This window comes from Vanellus vanellus (assembly GCF_965231255.1).
Source record: "Vanellus vanellus genome assembly, chromosome: Z".
Classification (NCBI taxonomy): domain Eukaryota; kingdom Metazoa; phylum Chordata; class Aves; order Charadriiformes; family Charadriidae; genus Vanellus; species Vanellus vanellus.
Window position 1 is genome coordinate 86,324,857 of NC_138908.1, and position 22,199 is coordinate 86,347,055.

The 22,199-nt window shown below is 44.3% G+C and overlaps 1 protein-coding gene across 1 annotated transcript in view; it reads right to left on the reverse strand.

Annotated features, from left to right (window-relative positions):
* Positions 1–2,148: 2,148 nt before the first annotated feature.
* MYO5B (myosin VB) overlaps positions 2,149–22,199 on the reverse strand; it is a gene marked incomplete at its 5' end in the record, with an annotated part of 152,437 nt that continues 132,386 nt past the window's right edge. The window contains 11 exons of the mRNA XM_082497611.1: positions 2,149–2,368; positions 2,764–2,844; positions 5,301–5,475; positions 7,378–7,663; positions 8,824–8,974; positions 11,206–11,295; positions 11,635–11,786; positions 12,959–13,102; positions 14,604–14,697; positions 15,553–15,751; positions 18,499–18,576. Of these exons, the coding sequence (XP_082353737.1) occupies positions 2,216–2,368; positions 2,764–2,844; positions 5,301–5,475; positions 7,378–7,663; positions 8,824–8,974; positions 11,206–11,295; positions 11,635–11,786; positions 12,959–13,102; positions 14,604–14,697; positions 15,553–15,751; positions 18,499–18,576 (1,603 nt within the window). The 3' untranslated portion in view covers positions 2,149–2,215. The remainder of the gene's footprint in view (positions 2,369–2,763; positions 2,845–5,300; positions 5,476–7,377; positions 7,664–8,823; positions 8,975–11,205; positions 11,296–11,634; positions 11,787–12,958; positions 13,103–14,603; positions 14,698–15,552; positions 15,752–18,498; positions 18,577–22,199) is intronic.

Consider the following 22,199-nt stretch of genomic DNA (forward strand, 5'->3'; position numbering starts at 1 on the left):
CTGGTACTATACAAGCCATAAATTTCCTTCTATAATTAGCTGGGAGACGGTTAAGAGGAAAAAGATAACTTCTCCCTAGGGAACGGCCTTCAGTCTGTCCTTCACCGGTAACAGCCGCACTAAACCATAGTCCGTTTGAAACAAGGTATTTACCCACCGGCACAGACCAATATACTTCTTCATAGCACTCAACTCTTTTTTTTTTTTTTTAAAATGTGCTTTTGGATAGTAATATACATATATACTACATACAGGCCTATTACAGTTTGTATATACATAGATTATATACATGATGTTTAAATCAAAATGCACTCCTTATCTAAAAAGGTGACTGCAGCATGGTGGGATTTAGTGTATGTTTAAAAGACTTCCCATTCTATTTTAATCCTCTGAGCAGACCTGGTCATAAATTTGCTGTTGGGATATGACTTCCACCAACTAAAAGTAGTTGGATGCAGAGAGGATTTGTTTGTTTGTTTGTTTGTTTGTTTTAAAAAGCTCTTAATCATTGTGGAATCGCTGAGACTTCAGGCACCGCAGCCACAAAAGCGGGGAAGGCAGAGATCTACTTAGACGAGACTGTTCGGAAAGCGGAAAGGACAAAACGCTCACAGTGCCGGGCTGAGCAGGGCTCTCACCGCTGCCAGACATCCTTGCGGCACTATGGCACGCTGAGCTACGGGGGCGGAAGCATCACCCCTCAGAACAGTTTGCAGACCGATCACCATCAGGATCATCGCAGAGCGTCACTCAGCCTCGGGAACCCACCTTTTCCCCTTCTCAGCAAGGAGAGCGGCTCTGCAGTAACTGGGAATTCAACAGGTCCTGATAAGTACCAAGAAAAAATCAATGAGTGCTTTTGGGAGGAGCTGGCCCCTTTCAGCATCTACCTGGTGAGGTCAGAGGGTTGGTTTGTTTTAATTTATAAGTTAGGTTAAAACAATTGATCCTAGCAATTTGAATTGATTGCAATTATTCACTTAAGGTTGTTGAAGACAAAGAGTTTGCGTTCACTCTTAAAGAAATGGCTTACATTACTAACACGCCATCTTACAAATTTTGGGTTTTTTGTGTTAAAACATTTCATTGCTTGTCCATTCCCTTTTGTTTTAAAACTTTCTTTTTTTTAAGTATTCTTCATTCATCTAAGCCATGGGTTTGCACGACCGGTAAAATTTCGGATGGCTATTGAACTGAATAGAGTTTTTCGAATGATTGCTATGGCTGGGACTAACCTAGGACTGGGGACCCGATGATTAAACTGGGTTGCGCGTCTTACCTACGAATGAGATTCTGATACAGGCCACATAGGAGGTCTAAGAACCTCAATAGCCACTGGATGAAAGTTTTTGACTTTTAAAAGCCCAGGCCAAGCCAACAGTAGGGATGAGGATGATGCTCGTCTAGACTAGAAGCGGGAGGCCCAAGGCAGTCCCTTGTCTCCAGATTATTTCACTAGGACAAAACCTTTATGAGTCACTAATGTAAATTTGGGTCATGGAAGACAGTCCAAACTGCCAATTTATTTGAATTCTCATGAAGCAGATGCACTGGATGCAGTTAGGAGGAGCGTCAGCATTTCCCATATACAGAATTTGTGACAAATTCCACCTGGGAGGAACCAAGCAGCACCCAAGCCCGTTACCTTAGCCGGCGTGATAAATACGTACTCGCACCTTCTGCGATTTACTTTATCAACTCACTGTTGTGATACAGTTATTAGCGAGAACAAGAGGCAGAATTGCATGTCCCGTTATTAATACATACAAAACCACCTAGCTGTTAGACAAATTACACATCCTTCAAGGCAGCATAAGTGTCTCAGATTTTGTTTTTGATTTAACTGTCATTTCTTCATAGACACCTATGAAGATCAAAGTAAGTTGTCTCCCACTCACCGTTCTTTTTTGTTAGTGGCTTTTGGAGGTGATTATGGACTTTGAACTACGTCAACATAAAATCAAGCAGTAAAAAATAAATCTATATTTCAAGTATCCTTATTCTGAGCTGCAAATTACCAAAGGAAAAAAAAAAAAATCACATACAGATCAGTCTCTTTTTTACTGTACAGTTTAGCATCCATTTATTACTGCGTATTGGTTCTTCCATAAACCTGTTTGGTCCATATTTAAAGAGCTCCTTAAATTCCTTTTGTGATTTTTCTTTCTTTGCTGGAGGTCTCTGGGTGGCAGAGGTGGGCTTAATTCTGCTTTCTTCAGACTTTATTGAGAAATTCCAAGTTGAGAGAAGCAGGGAGATGAATAGAGTCCATGGTTATGGAGGATGGGTTGAACGGGAACAAAACTGGGAACATGTGCTTGAAGTCTAACAGCAGCTGCGGAGGATCGTTGCGATCTTGCAAGTGCGTCTGTGAGGTGTGGGAGAAGAAAACAAATTTAGTACCAGTTGTTGCCTTTGTCAGGTTTAACATCAAAGGTTTGAGAATGTAGACAATTTTAGAGATATTGCAAAAAAAACCCAAAACGGTGACAACTATTTTGTTCTCTATTGCAGCAGCCTTCCTCTGAGCAAATATTTACAGGAACTTCTACCCAGACTATAGGAACTCTTCAGAAGAGCCTGGCCATGCCTCCTACATGACCACAAAGCATATGGATGTTACAAGTAAGCATGTGAACATGCAGAGCACTAAATTCAGGGCAACATGCAGCAGCACCCCTGTTACAAAACGCCTGAGTTAGTACTAATGACATCTGTATTAAATCATTACTATCTCCTCTGCTTTCCGGCCCTTTACTTTACCTGTATGTCTCGTATGAAAGCTACTGTCACGCGCTCTTCAAACTCATTCACAGGAGTGTAGAGATTAAGTATCTTTACAATCTGTTGAAAACAAAACAGGATTACAGACAGTTATGAGAAGCCAAACTTTTCCAGAATACAAAGTGCCACTAACAGTTTGTCTTGACATGGCCATAATAAGTCTCCCATGACACTACTGAGAAGCAGAAGTAGCACAAGTATCATTGTGGTGTTGCTTTGCCTGCTGTAAGGTATGGTACACCTCTGTGGACCTGTGAAAATCACTTCTAATGACAACATTTGTAAATTGGGAGTAGATTTGGACAACAGATTCACATAGGGACTCCAATTGGTTGGCACGTGGTGACACAGGTGACCACTTCCCAGTATTTCTCATGCCACCTCTGCAACACTTCACATGTTACCCCATTCCTGCTCACACCCTATCACCCCTCATGTTCTAGATGGAGCTACAGGAGAAAGGATCCCCAACAATCACTGGTGGTCAGCTCACACCTCTCACTTCTTCCTTCCTACGACAGAGACCACTTGGCCAAGCTGGACATTCACAAGTCCATGGGCCCTGATGGCATGCATCCGCAAGTGCTGAGAGAGCTGGCGGATGTTATTGCTAGACCACTCTCCATCGTCTTTGAACGGTCATGGAGAACAGGAGAGGTGCCTGAGGACTGGAGGAAGGCCAACATCACTCCAATCTTCAAAAAAGGCAAGAAGGAGGACCCAGGGAACTACAGACCGGTTAGTCTAACCTCTGTCCCTGGGAAGGTATTGGAGCGACTCATTCTGGATGTCATCTCCAAACACGTCAAGGAACAGGAAGTTATTGGAAGTGGTCAACATGGATTTACCAAGGGTAAATCATGCTTGACCAATCTGATAGCTTTCTATGATGTTATAACTGGTTGGCTGGATGAGGGGAAAGTTGTGGATGTCATCTACCTTGACTTTAGCAAGGCTTTTGACACTGTCTCCCATGACATCCTCATTAGGAAGCTGAGGAAGTATGGGCTAGATGAGGTGACAGCGAGGTGGATTGAGAGTTGGCTGCGGGACAGAACTCAGAGGGTTGTGATCAGCGGCACAGAGTCTAGTTGGAGGCCTGTAACCAGTGGTGTCCCCCAGGGGTCAATACTTGGTCCAATTTTGTTCAATATATTCATTAATGACCTGGATGAGGGGACAGAGTGTATCCTCAGCAAGTTTGCTGATGATACGAAACTGGGTGGGGTGGCTGACACCCCAGAGGGCCGTGCTGCCATCCAGCGTGACCTGGACAGACTGGAGAGCTGGGCAGAGAAGAACCTAATGAGCTTCAACAAAACCAAGTGCAAGGTCCTGCACCTGGGGAGGAAGAATGCTAGGCACCAGTATAGGTTAGGGGCGGACCTGCTGGGAAGCAGCTCGGAGGAGAAGGATCTGGGGGTTGTGGTAGACAGTAAATTATCCATGGCCCAGCAATGTGCCCTTGTCGCCAAAAAGGCCAATGGAATCCTGGGCTGCATAGGGAAGAGTGTGGCCAGTAGGTCGAGGGAGGTCATTCTCCCCCTCTACTCTGCACTGGTGAGGCCACAACTGGAATACTGTGTCCAGTTTTGGGCTCCCCAGTTCAAGAGGGACAGGGAACTGCTGGAGTGAGTCCAGCGAAGAGCAACTAAGATGATTAAGGGCTTGGAGCACCTCCCTTATGAGGAAAGGCTGAGAGCGCTGGGACTCTTTAGCCTGGAGAAGAGAAGGCTGAGGGGAGACCTTATTATGGCGTACAAGTATCTAAAGGGTGGGTTGAAGGAGGATGGAGCCAGGCTCTTTTCATTGGTTCCAAGTGACAGGACGAGGGGCAATGGGCACAAGTTAGAACACAGGAAGTTCCGTTCAAATACACGGAAACAGTTCTTTATGGTGAGGGTGACAGAGCACTGGAACAGGCTGCCCAGGGAGGTTGTGGAGTCCCCTTCCCTGGAGATTTTCAAGACCCGCCTGGATGCAGTCCTGAGTAATGTGCTCCGGGCAGTCCTGCTTTGGCAGAGGAGTTGGACTAGATGATCTCTAGAGGTCCCTTCCAACTCTGATGATTCTGTGATTCTGTGATTCTGTGACATTATCAAACTAAGGCCAGGCAATCCAGCAGCAAAGAAGGTCAACTCCAGTTCTCCTGCCATGGAGTCTCAAAGTTTAAGGGCAGATCCAGCCAGCCTAGATGGCCAGGTTAGACCCTGGAAAAAGACAATAGGTGGGTTTAAAATCCCAAGTGTCTGAGTTATACCATGAACTCCTCAGGACTGGGTTTCATCTTTGAACGTTTCTTCTGGAGCTTCAGCGCCATCAGCAGCACTGTAAGAGAGGAGCCACTGCGATGGCCACCTCTGACAGAGGTCAGTACCAAACATCAGTCCTGAAAAGGACAAGTTGTCCCCACTGTAGGAACAGCACAGTGAGTCTGGGCAGTGAAGAGCTGACGCCCTTTCCCACTTCTTTAATTATCGGTACCCTCTGGTGTAAATCTCTGCCCTGCTCCCTACCTGCTGCGTGGTGAGTGATGTGCACAAGGAGCAGATGGCCTCAGCATCTTCCGAGGTTTTCTTTTTCAGCTGCAGCAGCTGTGCCGCCTGAATCAAGGGCTCCAAAGTTTGTGCTGCTCCACTCTGCTGCAGGTTCTTCCCACGCAGCCATTCCTCCAGCTGGCTGATATTAAACCTGGGTAAGCGGGTCAAGATAAGACGTTAGCTGAGAGATAAGACGTAGCATCTCAAAAATCCTCTACAAGACTCAAGGTATGTTGCAGTGCTGTTATATATGGCTTTTCGTGGTGTATATTTGTGATACGCATGGCAAGAGACAACCAGACCAAAGCTTAATACTCAACAACTCAAAGCAAAATTTATGCTCTATGTACCTTAGAAATCCATGAACCATGTAACAGCTGAACAGCACAAGGGATGTGCTTTTCTACAGCAGACACATTCAAGTTTCAAAAGCCAATTAAAATTAAGGTTTTAACAAGCTGTATAAACACTAACAAAATCCTGCAAGGTACCCAAGTACCTTTGAAAATACCTACACAAAAAATGCCTTTGCCTGTGCCCACTCGCAGGCTCAAGGGGAACATGCAAAGGATCCACCGTGGGAAGGGGAGAAGGTTATAAAAGGAAGGTTTAAATTATTTACACCGAGAAGTACGTTGATAGATTTACGCCTGGGCTGATAAATATTCACGACCCCTTTCTGGCAGGTTCGCACTAGCTGTCCTTTCAAATTTCAATCCTTATTACAACCCTGTGCTGGGACAGCGATGGGGCACGCAAGCCCCTGATGCCAACCCAGCAGCCATCCCTGCTGCCGCTTGCCTGCGGCTCACGAGAGGCCAGAGGCACTTCACACAGAACAGGGGTTTGTCTTTCAGATCCACCTGCGAAATCAGATCCTTTGACACTACAACATTTGTTAAGTTAAAAACAGCAGAGGGCAGCAGGAGGAAAGGGCAGAGACTTCTCCATCCCAATGGGCAATCCATCAGAAGGCTGGAGCCCCTCTGCTGGGAGGACAGGCTGAGAGAGTTGGGCGTGTTCAGCCTGGAGAAGAGAAGGCTCCGGGGAGACCTTATTGTGGCCTTTTGGTAGTTAAAGGGGGCTACAGGAAAGATGGGGACAGACTTCTTAGCAGGGCCTGTGGCGATAGGACAAGGGGTGATGGATTTAAACTAAAAGAAGGGAAATTCAGACTAGATAGAAGGAAGAAATTGTTTATGCTGAGGGTGGTGAGACACTGGCCCAGGTTGCCCAGAGAGGTGATAGACGCTCCATCCCTGGAAACATTCCAGGCCAGGTTGGATGGGGCTCTGAGCAACCTGGTCTAGTTGAAGATGGCCCTGCTCATGGCAGGGGGGTTGGACTAGATGGCCTTTAAAGGTTCCTTCCAACCCAAACCATTCTATGGTTCTGTCCTACATCATCTGGTCCTTGGGCTGGGCAGCCTTCCTGCTCAGGCTGGGTGAGGAAAGGATGGGGAAAGCCCACCTCAGAGATAATTACTGTAACACGCATTTAATCCACAAGCAGCACAGCAAGCTGCATTGCACGGGCACTGCACAATGGGGGTTATCTTTAACTGCTGCTGCATTGGTCTCCTGCCGAATCCAGTTTCTCCCTTTACTCACACCACTCCAATTTATTTCCCTATTTTCCACCACCTTATAAAATTAAAAAAACTTCCTTAAGCAGGAGACCTTAGAGCCCCTTCCAGTCCCTAAAGGAGCTACAGGAAAGCTGGGGAGGGACTCTTGATCAGGGAGGGGAGCCATGGGACAAGGGGGAATGGTTTTACACTGAAAGAGGGGAGATTTAGATGAGATATTAGGAAGAAATTCTTTCCTGTGAGGGTGGTGAGCCCCTGGCGCAGGTTGCCCCGAGAGCTGTGGCTGCCCCATCCCTGGAGGTGTTCAAGGCCAGATTGGATGGGGCTTGGAGCAACCTGGGCTGGTGGGAGGTGTCCCTGCCCAGGGCAGGGGGGTGGGACTGGATGATCTTCAGGGTCCCTTCCAACTCTAACTGCTCTGTGATACTATGATAGGTACATTCCCACCCTAAGCCCATGTCCCACCTTAGCTGCATGCCTGTGCTCCATGAGCAGACATCCTTCCTCAGCAGGAGGTTGTTCAGGGCGACCGCATTGATCATGTAGAAGAGCTGCTTGAAGACCTGCTGCACGATCTCTGGGTCCAGGCCCTGGTCACACATGATATTGTGGAACGTGTTCAGCTGGCGAATGATTGCGTCTAAGCTGTAGGAACTGTCACCATCTGCCATACTGGAGGAGCGATTCCTGTAGCCCATTGGTTTGACACCAGAAAGCCCCTGGATGCTCTCATTTTCCAATACCGCAGACACTGAAAAAAGGGGGAAAAATTAGCTAAAAAAGCCTGTATCCGCCTGTTCATCACTGGAGGTAAGAAATGTTCCATCATGGGCAGTCACGAACTACAGCAGTGTCAAAGTTAGGCAACATGATGGATGCTGGGAGGTCTGAAAAAGAGGACAGACCCATGAATTGCTAGTTTATTGTGGTAATACAAAATAGTTGAAACATATAGAATATCTGTAAGATGACATGTTTTTCCCCCACTTGGTGTTACTACATAGAAATCACTTTCTGTGCTGCAGAAACTGGAAACACCTCTCCTTTGAGCTGTAATCAGTTCTCCCTCTATACCCACCACAGAGCCTTAAATTCTGCAGTTAAAGTGATTAATTGGCTCAAAGGATTGGGAGAAATGAAGATAGATTAAAAGTAATAAAACTCTTACAGCCTGACTAACTGATAGAGGAACAAGACAACCTTCTGCAAGGAACAGGTGGAACATGGAGCGGTGGGAGGAGGTGATGCCATCGGATATAGACAGAATTTGTGCACTGACATTTGGAGGGCAAAGAGAAAGAGTCCCAGCCAGAGAGGAGTCCAGGCTGGGAGCTCAAGGAAAATCCCAGCAGCTAGAAAATATAGAGCTCTGAGAACAGCCCCTCAATTAGCTTAGCAAGGAGGACAGGTTTAGCTGAGGAGTTAACTCTTCTCAATACTGACTCACTCTTGCAAAACAAAGTCCTTATTAGACTCTTTTTCCTCTTCCCAATTCTCTCCTCCCTCATAATGTGCGTTTTCACTCATAAAAAGCTTAACCATGAACCTAGTCTGGAGGAGAACACTGTTCCTACGGACTCACCAGCACCGTCTCACCACAGAAAGGAAGAAGATATTTTCTATCATGGGGAAAAGAAAACCCTCATCCCCATTAGTTTCTATTACGGGGGAAAATAAAAACTCATCCAGGGCTGGCTCCCTAACTCCAAGTCACTGCTAACACCAGGACCTCCTCCAAACCAAGAGTTTTTTGGTAACATATGCCTCTCGTCCAACTTCAGGCTTTTCCTTTGAGGAGAAGTCATGCTTAGCGCTGTACAAAGGTCTGAAAAACACTCAGAGTAGATAATTACAGCAAAGAAAACCCCAAACAAACAAACACTCCTAAAAGCTAATGTGCTGTGAACTTACCGATCATGGGTTGGAGTATGCCCTCTGCTATCTTAATGAGCTGCTGGTAGATCTGGATGGAGAGGTGGCTCAGCACCTGGCGGTACTCGGTCAGGTCAAAGTTCTTCAGACAGTGCTCGTTCTGCTTAGGCGTGTTTTGTGTCATGAAACCCTGAATAGAAGGAGATTAAAACACCTGGTCTCGTTATTCCACCTATTTATAGTCTGGTAAAATCACTTTATTAAAAAAAAAAATAAATTAGAGTCCAGTATATCCAGATGTTACCAAAGTACATTTTTAGGCTCTAAGATGGAAAAGATCAAGACTCATAAATCACCTTTGATTTACTCAGCCATTTGTTCATAAATTATTACTAGAGGGCTGCTTTTTGAAGAAAAGTATCATTAAGCAATGAGGTTTTTCATTTTAGCTTTAGCAAGGAGCAACATTTGTACTAATTGCAATATATAGATGAACTAGAAAATGACATTTGAGTCCCCGAGAAACTTTTTTTAGTTAATTGTTTATCCCTGTGAGCTGCAATTATTTATGGGAAACCCAAATATATTAAGATACCAGAAAACAGGAAAAAAAATAAATTATGATAAACACATGCCTTTTTTTTTTTTTTTTACAGCATTTTCAGCTGCTCTGAAGTTCAGAAATCTCTCCAAGTAACTGAATTTGTTCCCTGCTTTTTGCTGAAGAAGCAACTGCTCTCTGATCCTGCAAAGCGATGCTGTAGCCCCGAGTTCTGGGCTCAGACACGAAAGCCAGTTTTGCTGGCAGAAACAAATGTGATCTAACTCAATTTTGTAATTAACACAGATGCTTTAATTGCCCTTGCATATGGCCTTATCAATTTGATGTCAAAATGAAAACTATGACACTTTTTTTTTGTTTGCTGACTAGCAAAATGCAAAAACCCCAACGTGTACAATTTGAGTCGACTTCAGAATTTCTCATTTTTCCTGACTAATGAAAAAGCACCGTGCTGCTCCTTGCACTGCAAGACTGCACTGAGTTTGGGCTATTCTTTTAAACCCATTTTCCTAAAAATAGGTTGGATTTCAAACTAAAGATAACTATTTCGGAAACTGCTCAGAATGAATTTTCCCCTCTGTTTTGTTTTTGTTTTGTTTTGTTTTCACCAAATTATCAACTGAATTTGAAAACAGCTGGTTCTTTTAACACAGTAAATCACAGCAAAGAACGTGAAATTTAAGTTTTGGGGTTTTTTTTATACCCTGCTGGTTTTCTGGGGAGGATTTTCTTTAAGTGTAATGTTGTTATCCAGGCAGAAGAGGGCAAACAGGAGCGTAACTATTATCTATATTATTTTTCTTTTTAATTTAAATCTTTGAAGTCCAGCGCTGAGGTTTTACACACCAGTCATTATCTTGGGAACGACCTGAATAGTTAATTTGATTCCATGAAATTTTTTTCTTCTTTATTCTTAAAGCTTGATTGCTCAATAGATCTAACACAAATCCAGACTAAATGAGAAATTACATAATTTGGCTCTGTTGAAAATTTTAATACCCAGAATGTATGGCTATAAGGATGGCAGCATGCAATGGACTAAGAGGACTGTGATGACCTGATTTTGTTGGAAGGGATTGGCTGTAATAAAACTTATTTCAACTTATGAAATATTACTGAGGTGGCGAGAAACGAGAGGATTCCCTTCCCAAATCTTACATTATGATTATGCACTTTGGCTCTCTCAAAGTGCAGTTATTTTGAACTAGTCAAACAGAACAGGAAAAAAAATCAGTAGAAAAATTCTGAATAAAATTGCAAGATTTGGCACAGGCTTTCCCCATCTAAAAATAATGAAAAGCTGTGGGACCTACTAAAAGCAGGGGAACAGCCTTCAAAACAGCCAACCAGAAGGAAATCCGCTGTTCAGACAAATCAAATGAAATTCAAAATATTCTGTTGCACGTTGTGTTGTAAAGGTCCCGGTTTCAACTCTCAAATGTCTTGTCTCAGTGCAATGCCCCGTAAACCTCTGGTCTAGTTCAGACTAGATATAAGGAAGACACTTTTTGCGCTGAGGGTGGTGAGACGCTGGCCCAGGTTGCCCAGAGAGGTGGGAGACGCCCCATCCCTGGAAACATTCCAGGCCAGGTTGGACGGGGCTCTGAGCAACCTGATCTAGTTGAAGATGGCCCTGCTCATGGCAGGGGGGATGGACTAGATGGTCTTTAAAGGTCCCTTTCAACCCAAACCATTTAATGATTCTAGGAGCTGCCTCATGTTATATCCAAATTAACAAAGGAGGGAAGTCAGAGATGACCTCACGTCATAGCCAGAGGGAAGCCACCAGACCTAGAAGACCTGAAAACCCATCCTGGATGAATGTCCGAATACTCAAATATAGGCAATGAGTTTCTTACCGCGTCTCCGCTGTACTGCTTTAAACAGTGCAGGAGGCGACACGTATTCGCCAGCCAAAACGACGTCATCTGAAAATCATCGTTGTGTTTCTGGAGGAGCAGAATGAAAAGATGTGAGACCCCTCCTTTGGTGGGGGAAGCTGGCACAGCAAAACAAAGTGATTTTGAGTTTCCCCATCTAGACCAGGAAGCTCACTCTCTGCAGACAGCCAGTATTAGCCATTTTTTCCCTGCAAGCATTATTTTTAATCTGTAAATGGGGATGATTTTATTGCTAAGATCATAATTCTCATAGCTTCCCTACGTAGAAGAACAAGGACAGTGAGTGTGTTTGAAAATCACTACGAGAGCTGAACATCACACGCTCTGGCATGGTTACAACCATCTTACACCATCTCAACCCCAAGACAAGAGAAAACAGACACGTACCTTCAGCACTTTCTTAATGCCGTTGATCGTGGAGGTGAGCAAGGAGTGCACTTTCTGGTCATCGTTGATGTAATCCGCGTGTCTGATGCACATGTAGAGGATGTAGGCGGGAAGGCAGGGAACAGTAGCAGCCACTGCCTGAGGCTTGAGGTCTAGAAGATTTAGGTTTGTTTTGGGTTTGTTTGGTTTTTTTGTTTGTTTGGTTTTGTTTTTTTGTTGTTGGGTTTTTTTTGGTTTTTTTTTTTTTTAAAAAAAACCCAAACATCCTCTTAAAATTCACCAACTGCCAAGTGAAGCAGGGAACACCAGAGCTGGAGCCGTACCCATGCAAACCCCTCTCTCCCCAGCCTTAGGGAAGCTGAGATTTCACCTCTGCAACTTGCATCCCTCTCTGCAGTGTGGACACGGAACCAGAAGTCCAACTACAGGACAGAAGAACCTACTGGAGCTGGCCAAAGCAGAAAAGCCACAGCATCAGGGCTCAGGAGGGTAACAGTCTGCACTGAAATTTGTGACACTATGACATTACACTTCAGGGATGCACAGATGTGCACAGGTGGCACTAGATCTTCTTTACCATGAAAAAACCTACCCAAGCAGCACACAAATAACCTTAGAAAAGCTCCCAGGAATACCTCCCACAGGTTATAACCTCCACCTCTGAATTCATGAGGTAGTAAATCACTCTTTCCCTCAAGATACTGAATCCTAATGGCAGCTGTGGGAATTTGTAGCCTCTAAAGGAAGAACCTGTCTGAACAGGGGTACTTCAAAGAGCGCAGCAACGGGCTAGCACTGCTCTTCGAGCACTTTTTAGATCCTCACTAGACTCTGCTGGTGTTAGAGAGTCATGGTAAATACTAACGCTTAGCCAGGGAAGCATGACTTCTCACAGCACTGAATAAGGGGATGCTGGCAGCAATTCTGATCAGAACTTCCAGTGTAAAAGAGCTCAAAAAGTGCAGTTACCACTGAATGTCTCATAAACCAAACTATCTTTGCGCTACTGCTGTGCAAAATCCCCGGGGTCTATCCTTTGCTACCCCCTCCCAATCTATTACCACATCGTATGAAGCTCAGCAAGTTACTGCCTGCTCTAAAAACCGCAGCCTCCTTTTTGCATTTTCCATTTTTGCTTTCCCTAAGGATTATACCCATGCTGGTCTGTCTGCTTAGCGCTGCGCTGCTTTACCTACCAAAATTGCCATCGCCATAAACGTACAGCCCCAGGAGGGATTAATTTGAGAAGATCTATTTGCCAATCTTGAGATGGCCCAGGCAAAAGGAGGAGGAGCCAGGCACAGGAGCAGAGCAAGTTCCTCACCTGTAATGAGGTTTCGGATGAGGAGTGGCTCATCTTCTTTGTAATATTCCAACATGCCCTGAAAATCTTTCTCTTTCCTCTGGACAGCAACTTGCATGTTACGCTCGTGATGCCTTCTCTCCGCTGGTACCGCGGCTTGGGATGCTGTGAAGAGAAGACAGCATGAAAGGTGGTAGCTGGTGATCAAGAACTATTCACGTCCTCCATTGGCCTTAGAGCAGACGCCAGGTCAAAGAATTATATATTAAATTTCCGATAATGTCATCAGCTTCGACAGACTTATAAAAATACAAAGAACCAGGTCTTGAATTACCAGTCAGCATTACTTCTGACTCTGAACGAAAGAAAGAGCGGACCTAAGAAAAAGTTGGAGCTAAGGAGGAAAAGATGAAGTAATTTTTTTTATTTTCCAAGGAACCACAGGCTAGAAGGTAGTAACCCTATGGCAATCTTTTTAGCGTACCATTTTCACAGAGGGAAAAAAAAAATAGCCAGGCAATATAAAAAAAAAAAAAAAAAAACAAACCATAAACCCAGCATCTCATCTTCTGGCTGGTAATAATACTGAAGAACCGCAGCGGCACACCATGGAACTCTGTGCTTCCATAAAAGTTTAATAAAACAGGAGAGACCGGCGTGCAAGCACTGCAGTAAACAGCAGCCTGCTGCCTGCAGATCACACTGACAGGGACCAGCTGCTCTAGCCGTGGAAACCCTCCAGTTATTCAGCTTAATTTCACTTAATGCCTAGTTTTCAGAAATTAGCTCACGAGAACGAGGTTATGTGATTAATCACAGCATCTCCACAGAATGGGAAACTCCTTCTCTACAACACAGATATCACATCTGAGGTGTTTTCTGATCAAGCAGCGATAGGACGAGGGGTAACGGCTTTTAAACTGGAAGAGGGGAGATTTAGATAAGATATTAGGAAGAAATCCTTTCCTGTGAGAGTGGTGAGACACCTGCCCAGGGTGCCCAGAGAAGCTGTGGCTGCCCCATCCCTGGAGGTGTTCAAGGCCAGGCTGGACGGGGCTTGGAGCAACCTGGGCTGGTGGGAGGTGTCCCTGCCCAGGGCAGGGGGGTGGGACTGGATGACCTTTAGGGTCCCTTCCAGCTCTAACCACTCTATGATTCTATGATGCAAATATATTTTAATCCTAAGTGGTTTTAATCCCTCTTAATATTGCCAGAACAGAGCAGTTGCCTGCTAAGCCACTGGTCTCTTTATATCTCTGCTTGGGTCACAGCTTTGACAGCAACGAAAACAAAACACGTTTCTTAAATACCCTCCAAATGAAGCAGCAGACCAACGCCTCCAGCAAGCGCTCACCCTCCATCCTCACTTCGTGGACCCTCTTTCAAGTTTCCCACGTTCACCCACGGTAACAAGATAAAACTAGACCAGCGCAGCTGTGCTTGCTCAAAGACAGCCTAAGCATGACCCAAGGAGCTTCACTTGGACTCTCCATTCCCTGCTGTCACGCCAACGAGGAGTTCAGTGCTAGTTCAGTGTGCCAGAATGAGCAAAGTCTTACTTTAATAGAAGGAAAAAGAGAAAAACCTGCAGCTCTCCAAGGCTGGCCAAAGAAGTAAAACCAGAGTGCTCTTCCCTCACCCCAATGTCTACCAACAGCCCAGTCACCTTCAAAATCTTGGACCTTCTTCATGTAAATCTTCAGCTGCTTCTTCAGCTTCTTTTCATTTTTTTCCAACTTCTCCAGCAATTCTTTAAGATCCTGAAAAACAAGATGCGTTGGGTTAAAAAAATACCCAAAACAACCCAAGAACAACTCATTTGGGGTGAGTTTGAGGCTGGTCTATATACCGCTACTGCATGGTGTGAGCATCTTGGTAGAAGAGGAGCTGTGCTATTTCTGGATTGCTCAGACACCCTTACCTACAGGGCAAAGACTGTGGATTTTGTGCGTCTGCCTTTTCTAGAAGTAGCCTACAGCAGGCAATACTCACAAATGCATCACCCAAAGCATTTTACTCCTGGCTGTTAATCATAATTAAACTGTTTAGGTACTAAAGATGTTGAGAAAAGCAAGCAGACCTCATCTGAACTTAGGACGGAGCAGCGTTCGCTCCAGACCTCGCAACACAGATACAGGAGGTGAGAAAGGGAAAATTTACAAATCAGCCAGATCAGTTTTTCAGAGTAGCAACTGCTCCCCCCCCCCCCCCCCCCCGACTCCCAATAAATGCAGGTAAAAAGTATTGTGTTATCTTTGCGCATAATTACAGAGCATAGGGGTGCCCAGCAACTTCAGCGATCTCATTTGGTAAGCAGTGCCATAAAGTAGGCAGGCTTGAAAAAAAAAATAAAATTAAAAAATAAAGTACCTAGGGAATCACAAGAGTCATACAGCCACTGAAGGCCAAGTACCAAAGCCCCCAAATGTACCAGTGGGAGATTCTGAAGGATCCTGCGAAGAGTTTAAGGGTGGAAGAGACCCCAGTGCCTTCTCCTCCCCTTCACTTTTCCCATCTCCTTTCTCTCAACCTGTTTTGGGTTGTGCGGGTTTTGTTTGTTTGTTTGTTTGTTTTTTTCCTTTTCCTTAGGCTGTGTTTTCAATACAGACTCTTACCAGATTTTCATTGGTGAGACGTGTAATTTCTTGCTGGAGTCCGAACTCCACCTGAGCCTCCGGAGACAGCTGCAGGGTCTGCAGGAAAGCCTGCTGCTGTTTCTCCAGCTCTTCTTTCATCGCATCCACCTCATTTTTCAGAGCTTCTACCTCCTCCTCGTGCTCTCTTCTCTGATCCTGGAGCTGTGCTTCCAGCAACCTGGGAAAAGGACACCATCTGTGATCAGGATCAGCTTGTAATTTCGGCATCGCAGCAGTAACCACCGTTTGAGTTTAGATCCTTCAAAGTCAGCCAACTTGGGAGACGTTTACAAGTCAACATCCCTATAGAACTGACACACACAAAGCAGTGCTACAGCTATTATTGCCACATTAGTCTGTCATTTGCTATACTGCAGATTAAATACTTTTGAAATTAGAGGAATGAGAATCAAAAGTTTGGGTTGTTTGGTTGTTTTTTTTTAAATAAAAGGGAGGGAAAAAAATAATCCAAGAGCTCTCTTTTTTCTGCAATCGTATCACAAATTTGTGTTCCTTTACTATTCCAATTAGCCAAAAGCAAATGCACGGCAAGAAAACGATGCAGATCAACAACTGTGGGTTTTTCAAAAGCTCAGCTTGAAGGGCATTTGTTGTTGTGCTCAATCCCTTTCAAACATCGGTTCTTACACTTGAAAACCAAACTGCGTGTCTTGCAAACGGCTCCGTTCAGTTGGTCCGCTTCGCTCGCTACTGCTGGGAGTATCAAGAAAGGCAGAAGCTGAAATCCTTCATTCTTTCTCGTTTTTTTTCTAGAGCTGCTATTCATCTTTGCTTAAAAAGAAGTATATTCAGTTACATCTCAATTTTCATCATAAACTACCTGCAGAAAACTACGCACAGGGCAATTTTCTGTCATCTTGATCAGTTCCTGCTTTCACCACTGCTACTGACTTCATCGGAACTCTTCTCCAGGGGGGAAAAGACTTGTTTCCTTGTACTCCATGACATACAAATACTAACGCCATGACACACAGCTGTCGGAAGTCACCAAAACCAGCCCTTCTCCCACTTTTAGGTGGCTACCCAACTTTTTCCTCTAATAATTTGTCCTGCCACCCTCTTCTACCCCCTTTTCCCCTGCACATCAGGTCTCCTTCCAGCCTCGCCCTGAGCCTGTGCACAAGGACAATCCCGGAGGGAAGGGGACGTCTTAAAGGGTAAGTCATTTATTTAGTGCATTATCCAGCCATTTGTTAAAGCAGGATGTCTTTAATCCAGTGGAAGGATGATTAATCGCTGAGATATTAACTGCCCTCCTGTACACACCCTTGCTGATGGGGATGCTGGCAAACCCGGCGAACGACAGGATAATTGATTAAGGATATCACCTACCCTCTTCTAAATGGAAATCCCCCCCTTAGTCCACCAGCTCTCTCAAGGAGACCAAAATAAGTGACTCCAGAAGGTATGAGGACTCCGAGGAAGGGCCACCAAGCCAGAAAGTGCAAAGTATTAGACCCAAACTACACAAGGCGATGGGTGGCAAAGAGGAGGAACGACCCAGGGGGGTAACCAAGCCCATGGCCTTGCTGTAGCTCACGATGTGCTTTCTACGAACACATGCTTTCTATGGAAGATTTCTGGATGAAAAGGATCAATCATCCTCCAGTTTGGTTTTAGATCTAAACAACCCAATCTCTACTCTCATTTTCCAGCAAAAGATAGAAGAGGATATTTTCCAACTATAGCAATAACGCACTCAGCCTTGTAATCATGTTCTCAGGAGTTATATTCTTAATAGGCTTGGAAAATAGAAACCCACCATGAAATATGAATTAAGTACCTAATTTTATTTCTTCGCGTGGGTTCAGATTAACTGTGAGCCACCCTCAGAAAAACACACTCTTACAAACTTGGGTTCTTACACTTCTCTGAAAAACAAATTGCTTTGAAAAACAAATGAATCATCCCCAATATTCTTCCTGTTATTGTCTGGTTTTACTCTGATCCCTCTAGATGCGACCACTCTACACTACTGTATACAAAAGATTATTTTAACTTTTCCTCCCTATATTGTCCCTAATCAGCTGATTTCATCTCTTTTATAAAAATCACATATATAGGAGTCTCATAACTGCCCTGCAGGAAAGCACAGACTGATTAACAACTAATTATCACCTCTTTCAAGCACCAAGTTGAACCAGGAGAAGAATTCAGGAGTCCTTCTGCCTTGCTTTAATCTCCATTTGTGTTCCTAAATGTTCGTTAACTCGGAGATGAGAGATCCTTACAGAATCACTGGCATCTCCAGGAGATACGGAGGTTGCAGGTACTGCCCTGGTGTGTCCCGCTGGGATATTTGCCCATCAGACCAGGATATGGGGAGGGCCCATGGAAGGATGGCACTGCGTGTCCACCACACACTTTCCACCTTATACCTATAGGCAATGAGTGGATGGGAGCGCACAATCCCCGGGAGCAAGCAAAGCAGACAGCATCGCAATACAAGCACAGGAACTCCGCTTCTGACACGTCAAGGATTGGGAGAAAACACTTTAGGGAGGTGCTGTATCTTAGTGCAATTCAGGAAAAGCCATCTAAAATGGTTTTGGTTTTGTTTTGGGTTTTTTTTTTTGGCTTTGTGGAGATAACAGCTTCCCAACACCTTTATCACACGACTTCCCATTAACATAACATAATTCTTACTGAATCACAGCTCAGGCATTAGTGACAACAGCCACCATTAACAATGCCCAATTAGAATCACAATTAGAATCCTCTGAAAATTAGAGGAAGGTCTCAATTCCTCCAGTTCAGATATCCCACCTCCAGCTGCTCCCGGAGAGGACAACAGGTCCTACAGAGGGCAACAGGACAACAGCAGAGGAAGAGAAAGAAACAAAAGGGCAAGCGAAAGGGAGAGAGGGGAGAAGCAGCAGTGGGGAAAAAGGAAAAGTGTTTGACCTGGCAACTTGCTTTAAACCTTGATAAGCCAAGCCGAGCTCTCCATCTTCATTGAGATAGCCCCAGTCCTCAGTCTTGCTAGAAATAAAGGACAGAAAAAGGCAACGAGAGGGTAGAGAAAGACAAAAGGTCAATTGCAATAGAAGGGGAAAAGGTGAAGAACCCATATTAATTTAATTTTTTTTTAAAGCACATTTTCATTACATTGTATTTGCTTTTCCACCACGGTAAATGAGGGCCGTGCCCTGGTTGCGCCCCCTGTGATGCCCCCGGTTAACGGAGCTTCTCCTCCCTCCCCAGCGGTGAAATGCTTTCCCGTGCAGCGTTTTCCTCCCCAATCCACCACAGCCGACACAGGAACCCAACCCCGTTCAGGTCCGAAGGGACCATCGGAGATCACCCAACTCCAACCTCCTGGCAGGTTATCATCATTCCCGAGATGTTCCTGTTTTCACCAAAAAGTACAACTCCTGGAGGTCAGAACCTGAGTTTTCATTTCCGTATGGCTAAATTAAACTGTTTCCCATTTGATCGCAAGCAGAAGCTGGCAAGCCCACGCCACACCGGCTAGCCGAAACCCTCGTGAAAACCTTAGGCTTAGAAACCAGGCAAGAGAAACAAGGACCAAGAGGGATAAAATGAGAGAGAAGGCAGCACAAGAGGAAGGCAGAGGTGTCCAAATACAGAGGAGGTAAAGTGAAAAGCACAGAGGGGGTAAAATGAAAAGCAAAGAGTGATCCTTAGAAGCTCCCAAAAGGTTACTCACACCCCCAAAAAAAGAAAAATTAACTATTTTTGAGCTGGAACAGCCCACGTGCACATCCAACCCCACCAGTGCAAACATAACCCGACCCCACTGTTTGTGCGTACTGACAGCTCGGAACAGCTCACTCTTCTTCCAGACCTTCTGCGTTCGGGCACATCTCACTAATAAGACATTTTTAAGACAAGTTTCTCCACTTCCTTCCTTCTACGTCAACTTCGACTGGTCTTAAAAAAAAAAAAAACAATTTCTCTTCCTTCTACATGAGTCAAGGGTCTCCTCAATCATCAAAACCACATCGGCCTTTCTTCAGAGCAACCTTCAGTCCAAACACCCCTCGGATGTTTGTTTCCTCACACCCCCATGAGATCCAATCTCCTCCGTATCCACCCAGGCAGAAAAACACCCAGAAAAGTCTCATCTAACATTAATACTAAAAGTTTCCTTTTAACAGTTGGGGGTGGGGTTTTTTAAAGCTATAAAAGGCAGGAAACTCATTTCTCTTCTTTAATGAGGTGTCAAACACATCACAAATGAGCGATGGGAGCCGGTCAACCTGAGCAGAAACACTTGCTACAGTGAGATTTTACTTGGCTTCAATGTGAGTTTGAAAACAGTTTTTCTTTGGGGAAATAATAATAAAATACCAAACAAAATAACAACAATAACAACAACAACAAAAAGCCACTTAACGTATCATTAAACTTTCAGGCAAAAAACCCCAAACAACTGAGCCAATATGCAGCTCTGATTTTGAAAAGCAGCGTAGCAGATGCCATTCCCTGGCAAGGAAAGCTCTGCATATTTAAGTGGAAAAGCAAAATACGCAAACTTTCTATCGCCAATTTTCACACGAGGAAAGCGGTGAGAACTGTGGTGGGGCGAAAGGACTCGAGAGGTGTCTGACAGCTTGTACCTCCCTTCCACCCTGGCGTAGGAGCGTGGTATTTCTCAAAAGTAGCAAACATTTCAGCCATTAACATTTGGAAAATTCATCTGTGAAAACTGTATGTACAAATTTAGATTAAAACCTTATTTTTACACATACATAGGAAGTTTCCAAAAGGGTTTGTAGACTGACCGATAGAGGGAGAAGGTTTATTGGTCTGATTTGGGTCAATATTTGTTAATAAGGTATTTTTTTGGCTCAGATAGTCTTAACAGAATGCATATTTAGGTACTGAAAACAAAGAAAAAAAAATCCAAGAAGCATCCTCACTTTTTATTGCATGTCATTAACCTGGGAAATTTCACAGGGTGAAGAGCATTTTTAAGATGCATCTTCCTGCATAACCTCCTTTGAAAAATAGCTTTCCTTCCTTTTTTTTTAATCATATGCATTGTGGTAAATGAGGAAAGCAGCTCAAGGGGGTGCCATTATACCGAGATAAAACTGCCCTGGGAAATAAACGCTCAGTCCATGTTCACCGACACGGCACTGACTCAGAAACCGTCAAGATCCCCTTCTCCCACCAGTTCATATTGGCCAAGACATTAGAAGTCAACAGGGGTCCTTCTAGCTAATTAGATTAATTATAGTATGTGCCAAAATAATTTCCTAAAAAGGCTGGGTAAATCCTTCTCTCAAATAAGGCTGAAATGAGTTGAAAAGAGATGATTCACAGCCTCATTTCTCCTTTATCCTTATCCTGGAGATACAGGTCTGGGGGAGCAGCTGGCAACACGCAGTTTGCAAACCATCTCCGTGAAAAGGAGAGAAATTCCTGCCCAAACGCCTCCCTCCTCTCCTCCAAGAAGCTTAAAGGAGGTGCACATACACCAAACCCCAAAGACATTAATTTTAGCATCTTCAGATAATTATCATCTCTTAATAAAGAAGGGGCATTTCATTTTCAACCAAAGATATGCTTGTTTTTTTTTTTTTAATTAAATGGAAAACTAATGCACATCACAGATTAGATATAAGACAGAGTGGGAAGCAGTGATAAGAAGAGACACACTGGAGAGCGGCAAGCAGAGATATGAACCCTTTCCATGTGATGGCCTCTTCCAGCCACAAAAGCATCTTCCACATGAAGCTCTTCTTCCACTGCGGCTGCAGGTGGGACTTACCCAACAGAAATAAAAAAAACCAAAGCCACGTACTCTACTGAAATCACTTGGAAGTTATCGCAGAAGTTAATTTCAAAGACTAAGCCCGATCTGCTTTGAGCTGCCAGGTTATTATCTCTAACATCATCACCTGGTCTTTTGTTGGCTCTACATATCCACCAAGATCAAACAGGCTTGCAAGAAAGATCCCAAGAACTGCAAGAGGGAACAAAAAGCCTACTTAGCTTTACATTCGGTTAGCGAAGCAGAAAATTAGCTTGGAAACTAACTTGATGCTTCTCCCTTTAGCAGTTGAAAGTCAGCAGGAAAAAAAAAAAAAAAGCTGAGGTCACTGTATTTATTTTTAATTCAAACTTCCCCTTGACCTGGCATCAAAGGGTTTTCCCCTGAAAGTAGCGTGGAAAAAGAGAATCACTACGTGCACACGGTTAGAAGCACCTGGAAGTTTTTTCCTGTTTTCCTCCTGCTGTGTTTAAAAATCCTGGATTACATAGACATAAAGTGAGTAAAAGGTCTATTTCCAAAATAAAGCCGCGCTCCATCCCCAGCCAAAATAGCTAAGATATGATGACTTCAAGCTAGGAGTGACCCATGGGTGGACCACAGCTTTACCACATCGGTCAGACTGGACCGACGGAAGAACGTCCACCTCGGTTAGAAACAGCCCACAGAATGAGAGGTATCGGGGTAAAGAGAAACGGGAGTGCTCCTTGCAGCACAGGTGGGAGAAAAAGTGGCTCTTGCTTATTAATCCCGCTTCAGAATTGCAATCCCACCAGAAAAGCTTTCCATTAAAATATTTATTGATCAAGATCAGAAAGAGAAAGCAGTTGTATTTCTCATGCCGACACACTTGGGTACAGAG